General features: G+C 44.3%; 1 protein-coding gene across 1 annotated transcript; it reads right to left on the bottom strand.

The window, feature by feature from the left end:
• Nucleotides 1-238: 238 nt before the first annotated feature.
• LOC123125602 (uncharacterized) lies at nucleotides 239-1,167 on the bottom strand. Its single transcript, XM_044546077.1, has one exon. It carries the CDS (start codon nucleotides 1,074-1,076, stop codon nucleotides 546-548), a length of 531 nt encoding a protein of 176 aa, XP_044402012.1. The 5' UTR covers nucleotides 1,077-1,167; the 3' UTR covers nucleotides 239-545.
• Nucleotides 1,168-7,872: the final 6,705 nt, after the last annotated feature.

The raw sequence follows: 7,872 nt of genomic DNA, 5'->3' as shown, positions 1-7,872 counted from the left end.
TTTGGCACACCTAAGAAATTGATTGTAATTTTCTTTCTCTGTACAGGTGTGTATGTAAATACTTGTGATACATATATATGGCTTTTGACTTTTGTCCTTTGATAAAAAGATGATGATCAAGTAAAAAAACATTTGTTTTCCAAGAGTTGGAACATTTTTTAAAGTTTCCCACGGGCCTCTGAATTTTACTGGTTCGGCGGAGCAAACTTAAAAATGAGGGCATGAACAGGGGACTTAATGCCAGTAACTAAACATACGTACTCCACATCATTTATGCAATTATACAGTATTCACATTTACATATCTTCATGTGCATTCCCTCTTGTTTCTCTGACGTCTAAATTAGCAACGCCCAAAACAGTGAAACACGACTGCTTCTACCACCCAACTTGACAAACTAATCTACATATCATTTGCCGCGTCTATCTCCACCGTCCGATCTAGCATCAGCGGCAGGAACCACACATCTCTCGCGGCTAGGCGCGGCAGGGCTATGTGCAAAAATGCGCCCTTTTTTTTCTGTCAGTCTCGTGTGCCCGGCACCTCTACTCGCTCTCCAAAATGGCGGTTAAGTCAGGCGAGAACCTCGGCGGCGACCTCCCGCCTCGGTAGGTCACCCTCCGCTTCTGCGGCACCGCCGGCTTCACTGCAAACGTCGCCAAGGTTTCGTCCGAGTAGTCCTCCTCGGACGGCGCGAACACGAGCGGCGCCACGGAGCCTCGCCGGCGCCGGCCGCCGGCAGACGAGGCGGTGGCGGCCTTGACGAGGGCGGCGCTGGCCTTGACGGCGAGCGAGGCCACCTCCTCGCCTGTGAGGCAGCGTCGCAGCATCTCTGTGGGGAGCACGAAGTAGATCTGACCCGGCTGGAGCTCCTCGCCGGCAGCCACCGCCGCGACGGAGCCCTCGAACCCCATCCTGTCGGCGTCGCAGAGGAACCACCCCTGCTGGCCCACCTCCTCCAGCGCCATCGCCGCCGTCGCGGGCGGCGAGTACTCCCGGAGCTCGCCGCTGGGGAGCACCACCCTCGCGGTCATCGGGCCGTCGGCCGCCGCGTCGTACGACACACACAGGCCCATTCCGTCTGTATGTCTCTTGGTCGCCGCGTGTGTGCTGCTGCTGGTGCTAGCTTCTTCTCCTGCGCTTCTCTTGTTCGCGCTGTTGTTGTCGTAATGCAATGCGTGGTGCGGTTGCTGCCGGAGACGGCGATGGTATATATAGCGGAGGGGCTGAGGAGGAGGCAGAGGGAGCGTTGTCGTGTAGCCGGGAGTGGGGGCAGCACAGGCTGGAGGTTTGTTGCGGCCAGCTAACGCCGTGGAGCCGTGGACTCGGCGGGCTTTTCGTTGCAACCGCACTCAATTGGCTACTCGGTGAAGAAGATATATATTCTGATCAAGCTCACCGTGAGCTCCGACCAACTAGCAAAACCCCACGCGGTTAAGTTGCACAACACACAAATGGTGAGGTAAAGAACTAAAACCACATCAAGTATTTCCAAACAGAGGGAGTAAGTGCGTACAATCAAACACAGCAATGCATTCGTCATGAGAAAAAAAAATCAGCAAACAATCTAACAGCCATCTCGTTGTCGCCAGACTGGCATCCAACGGTTGTTAACAAATTATAGCGACTTACTAAAGGTACCGTGACAATATCACAAGGTTAATACAAGAACAAACTATTGTCTTGATGGATCAGAATATTTTGAAATAACTCTTTTTTAGATACACAGATGTGGCTGAATAGTAACTTCTATTGTTTCCGTTATAGTTTTTCATAGTGGAACCCAACCCAGGTTATGTGGTTCTAGGGAAAAAGTAACTCAAGTATTAGGATACTACATAAAAACATATGACTGAATTGGCACCATTGTCGAGGTGCCATCAAACATCTTGTTCACAATGTACAATTATGGATTTATACTCTGTATAGTTTTATGAAATTATATGAATATATTAAAGGTGTATTTAGGGAATGGTTTTAGATTAATTGTCACCATTACTCACATAGATTGTCAAATGTGAAAATCCAAAAGTAAAACCCATGACCTTCAATGGATTAAAGCGGAGCAATTCTCAAGCTTAAAACATTCTCTTGCCATTGCGTTACTAGTGCTAAAGAAGATCTATCCTTGTCTACTGACCGGTCTATGGCATTTGGCATGGTACTAGATTAAGTGTAAATAACACTATAGCAAGTCACATGCACATTATTTGCTTAGCACGTGACATGATTAATGACGGAGATTACCTATGTGATATAGTAGTAGTCTATCAACTATGACCGTTTACTATTGTTCCTAAACTATAAAACATGATAAGCATCTTAATTTTAAATGTGGTTAGATTTAATTTTCTCCCAACCCAATGCAGTTAGACCAATGATATGGTTGTGAGATCTAGCACAAGCCAACACAAAAAAGTGAAAGAAAAGGAAGAAAAACAGAAAATAATAGGGAGATTCATTTAAAATAAACAATTTTCCTGAAGAGAAAAAACATCGTAGTCCATTTAAAGGTAGAAAACAAATTAGAAAAAATCCACATATTTTACAAAGAAATGTGTGAATGCTAGAAAAAAATTAAAAATGGAAGGCCTAATAAAATATATGCTATTATGGAAATTCAACGAAAAACGAAGAGAAATTAAAATCATTCATAGAAAATCCCCACATTTCTTAATTTTCCATGGAGATTCATGAACTTATTGCCTCCTTTTTATTTTTAGGACTTTTCAATAATTTGTTAAATTCTCGAATTGACTCGAAGCTTCCATTTTCAAAATAAATTCCCAAATTATCAACAAGTGTTTTTTTATCATTCTTCTGATTTTTGTTTTTCGATTTTTTTATTGGTTGGGGTACAAAGCGTGTGAAAATCCCATCACGTCCTAATCAAACCCCTTTAAGTCGGCGAGCATCAAAAAAATTTAGAGTTGAGAGGGTTTATCTAGTTCTAGAGTTTAGATGACAAAATCTGTTGCAGACAACAAGCAAGGGACTTTTATAATAACATTTTGTAGTTTGAATTATTGCACGATTCATGATTTTGGTACTACCTCCATTCGAGTTAAAGAATCTCTAACCGACCCTCTAGACTTTAATTCCATATATACCTCGTTATAATTAACTCCTTGCAATTGAGGAGTTAAACAATGTCCGGACCTAACCAAACTCCTATATTTAACTCCCATTTTTTTAGCAATTCTTCTAGCCTTTGTCACATACATTTCAAATAATTGCACGTTATTTCACCAATCATTCGAATGATTCAAATTGGACATACACATCAAATCAGCCATAAACATGCATATAGTTCTTCTAATTGAGAAATTCAAATTAAGCCATGCATATAGTTCAGCCAAAAGGCACCACATCGGTAAAGTGTGATCCAAAACAGCCATAAACTACCAAATTCATACTACACAAACTCAAGCACCATCGTGGTCATCACGACCAACATCACCTCCAAGGAAATCATTATGACCCCCCACGGCCACCGCCATCTCCCCCACACTAGTAGAAAACTGGGCTTTGGTCACAGGGCAATATTCACATTAGTCCCGGTTCAGTCACGAACCGGGACTAATGTGAGCATTGGTCCCGGTTCGTGCGGCCAGGGGCCTGTCGGGCCTCGTGGGGGCATCGGTCCCGGTTCGTCCGGCCCCTTTGGTCCCGGTTGGTGGGACAAATCGGGACCAATGGGCCTAGCTCCTGGCCCACCATCATTGGTCCCGGTTGGTGGCTTGAATCGGGACCAGAGGCTCACCCTTTGGTCCCGGTTCATACCACAAACCGGGACTAAAGGGCTGGTCCTAGTGGCGGTCAGTGTTTAGTCCCACCTCGCCAACCGAAGGGCGCTCACACCAGTTTATAAGCCCGTCCCTCTCTGCCTTGTTGAGCTCCTCTCAAAGTGAAAATAGATGCCCTTATACAGGGAATTTGACCTAAATTCACAGTAAATTTCTTTGAATTTCGTAGAAATTTATTATGAATTTAGGTTGAATTTTCTCTATAGGCGCATCTATGTTCATTTTTATAGTAAATAAAATAAATAAAACTTAATAAAATAAAATAAAATAAACTATAGTAACTAAAATAAATAAACCTTAATAAATTAAATAAAAATAGCAGTAGTAAAATAAATAAAAATAGCAGTAGTAAAATAAATAAAAATAAAATAATTAAAGTAAAATACGTAAGTAATTAGAAATAAAATAAATAAGTTTTTTGTTGTAAGTAGAAACAAATAAAGCAAAAGAGAAAACAAAAAACAGAGAAAAAAATTATGCCACCTACTAGGCCACCACGGCCTAAATATGACTTGAAACCCATCCATGGGCCAGGATTCAGGCCCGCAGAAGGCCCAGTAGGCCCCACAGGCAAAGAGAACGGTTAGGCCCGAAAGCCTGCAGTTGAGAGGAGCTCGAGAGGGTGGGCGCAGCAGCGCTTATAAACCACTCTCGAGGGACCAATGAGTTGCCTATATATACCCCATCGCCACAGCAGAGCACTCCACAGTGCTCTGTTTTTTCTGGCGGCGAGGGGAGGGCATTTGGGTGCTCTAGCTCACCTCCTATGCACATGAGGTGTTCGATGAAATGTCTGAGCCACACTAGTTAATCTTTCTCCTCTCGAAACTCGACCTCCGAGCTCCATTTTCCCCGAGATTTGTCTAGGTTTAGCGGTCCGTCACGTCCCGTCCCCGTCTTCACCGCCGTCGATCGCCCGCGCCGATCTCGTCGCCAGCACCACCGTGGTGAGCCTCTTGTTCTTATCTTCTTTCAGAAAGAAAAAAAATTCTTACTTTAGATAGATACTTGTCTAATTTTGTTACTTTTATTATTCCTTCTTATTACATAGTGCGATGGTTTTGGTATCCGCCCCCGTCGGCCCTCGTCCTGTCTATGATTCGGATGTGGTATATATTATCTTTTTATAACTATTTGGTTCATTTATTGTTTATGACAAATATACCGGCCAACGTGACATAGATTTTATTTATCTAGGAGGTGGTTGAACCGGAAATTCTAACCGACCCTATTGTCGAGAGGTTAAATTTAGTTGAAGAAGAAAACAATTACTTGAAGGAAAAAATAAAAAAAATTGAGGAGGAGAAGATGATATTGGAGTTGCATGTTGCGGATGTCGTCGATGATCACAAGATCAAGATGGATGCAATGCGCTTGAAGATTAGAAAGATTAGAAAATATGCCATTCATACCGAGGCTTGGTATCATTATGCCGTTGGATCAATTGTTACCTTTGTTGCGATTAAGATCGCATTTGTTTTCACATTGAAATGTTTTACATAGTTTCAATGTATGGTTTAATTAATTAGATGCTCTGGAGAGCTATATATATGTTGTTAGATGAGAACTATGTATGTACTTTGGTTTTAATGTGATGATGAACTTCTATTAATTTGGTCACTTAATTATCTTTTCATGATGTTCTGTAATGGTTTTGACACACTTAATTATATATAATGCACGCAGATGAACCGACAATGGATGTACGGTGACAGACACACCTCCGAGTACATTAAGGGCGTGCATGATTTTCTCGAAGTGGCTGAGGCAAACAAGCAGAATGGTTTTATGTGTTGTCCATGCCCTATATGTGGGAATACGAAGTCTTACTCTGACCGGAAAATCCTTCACACCCACCTGCTTTACAAGGGTTTCATGCCACACTATAATGTTTGGACGAGGCACGGAGAAATAGGGGTTATGATGGAAGACGGCAAAGAAGAAGAGGACAATGACAACTATGTGCCCCCTAAATACGGTGATGCTGCAACGGGGGAAGCTGCTGAAGATCAAGAGGAACCAGACGATGTGCCCAATGATGCTGCAAGGGGGGAAGCTGCTGAAGATCAAGAGGAACCAGTGCCCGATGATGATGATCTCCGCCGGTTCATTGTCGATGCAAGGACGCAATGCGAAAGTCAAAAGGAGAAGCTGAAGTTCGATCGCATGTTAGAGGATCACAAAAAAGGGTTGTACCCCAATTGCGAAGATGGCAACACAAAACTCGGTACCGTACTGGAATTGCTGCAGTGGAAGGCAAAGAATGCTGTGCCTGACAAAGAATTTGAGAAGCTATTGAAAATATTGAAGAAGAAGCTTCCAAAGGATAACGAATTGCCCGACAGTACATACGCAGCAAAGAAGGTCGTATGCCCTCTAGGATTGGAGGTGCAGAAGATACATGCATGCCCTAATGACTGCATCCTCTACCGCGGTGCGTACAAGGATCTGAACGCATGCCCGGTATGCGGTGCATTGCGGTATAAGATCAGATGAGATGACCCTAGTGATGTTGACGGTCAGCCCCCCAGGAAGAGGGTTCCTGCGAAGGTGATGTGGTATGCTCCTATAATACCACGGTTGAAACGTCTGTTCAGAAACGAAGAGCATGCCAAGTTGATGCGATGGCACAGTGAGGACCGTAAGAAAGACGGGAAGTTGAGAGCACCCGCTGACGGGTCGCAGTGGAGAAAAATCGAGAGAAAGTACTGGGCTGAGTTTGCAGCTGACCCAAGGAACGTATGGTTTGGTTCAAGCGCGGATGGCATTAATCCTTTCGGGGAGCAGAGCAGCAATCACAGCACCTGGCCCGTGACTCTATGTATGTATAACCTTCCTCCTTGGATGTGCATGAAGCGAAAGTTCATTATGACGCCAGTTCTCATCCAAGGCCCTAAGCAACCCGGCAACGACATTGATGTGTACCTAAGGCCATTAGTTGAAGAACTTTTACAGCTGTGGAATGGAAACGGTGTACGTACGTGGGATGAGCACAAACAGGAGGAATTTACGCGTTGCTGTTTGTAACCATCAACGATTGGCCCGCTCTTAGTAACCTTTCAGGACAGACAAACAAGGGATACCACGCATGCACGCACTGTTTAGATGACACTGAAAGTATATATCTGGACAAATGCAGGAAGAATGTGTACCTGGGCCATCGTCGATTTCTTCTGACCAACCATCAATGTCGAAAGAAAGGCAAGCATTTCAAAGGCGAGGCAGATCACCGGAAGAAGCCCGCCATGCGTACCGGTGATCACGTACTTGCTATGGTCAATGATTTACACGTAATCTTTGGAAAGGGTCCCGGTGGACTAGCTGTTCCGAATGACGCTGAGGGACACGCACCCATGTGGAAGAAGAAATCTATATTTTGGGACCTACCCTACTGGAAAGAGCTAGAGGTCCGCTCTTCAATCGACGTGATGCACGTGACGAAGAACCTTTGCGTGAACCTGTTAGGCTTCTTGGGCGTGTATGGGAAGATAAAAGATACACCTGAGGCACAGGAGGACCTGCAACGTTTGCACGAAAAAGACGGCATGCCTCCGAAGCAGTATGAAGGTCCTGCCAGCTACGCTCTTACGAAAGAAGAGAAAGAAATCTTCTTTGAATGCCTGCTCAGTATGAAGGTCCCGACTGGCTTCTCGTCGAATATAAAGGGAATAATAAATATGCCAGAGAAAAAGTTCCAGAACCTAAAGTCTCATGACTGCCACATGATTATGACGCAACTGCTTCCGGTTGCATTGAGGGGGCTTCTACCGGAAAACGTCCGATTAGCCATTGTGAAGCTATGTGCATTCCTCAATGCAATCTCTCAGAAGGTGATCGATCCAGAAATCATACCAAGGCTAAGGAGTGATGTGGCGCAATGTCTTGTCAGTTTCGAGCTGGTGTTCCCACCATCCTTCTTCAATATCATGACGCACGTCCTAGTTCATCTAGTCGACGAGATTGTCATTCTGGGGCCCGTATTTCTACACAATATGTTCCCCTTTAAGAGGTTCATGGGAGTCCTAAAGAAATATGTCCGTAACCGCGCTAGGCCAGAAGGAAGCAT

This window comes from Triticum aestivum, chromosome 5D (assembly GCF_018294505.1).
Source record: "Triticum aestivum cultivar Chinese Spring chromosome 5D, IWGSC CS RefSeq v2.1, whole genome shotgun sequence".
Taxonomy (NCBI): domain Eukaryota; kingdom Viridiplantae; phylum Streptophyta; class Magnoliopsida; order Poales; family Poaceae; genus Triticum; species Triticum aestivum.
This window is presented reverse-complemented; position numbering and strand designations above follow the sequence as displayed.

Excerpts from the sequence above, each read along its gene's own strand:
- LOC123125602 (XM_044546077.1), bottom strand. The coding sequence starts at position 1,076 with ATGGGCCTGTGTGTGTCGTACGACGCGGCGGCCGACGGCCCGATGACC.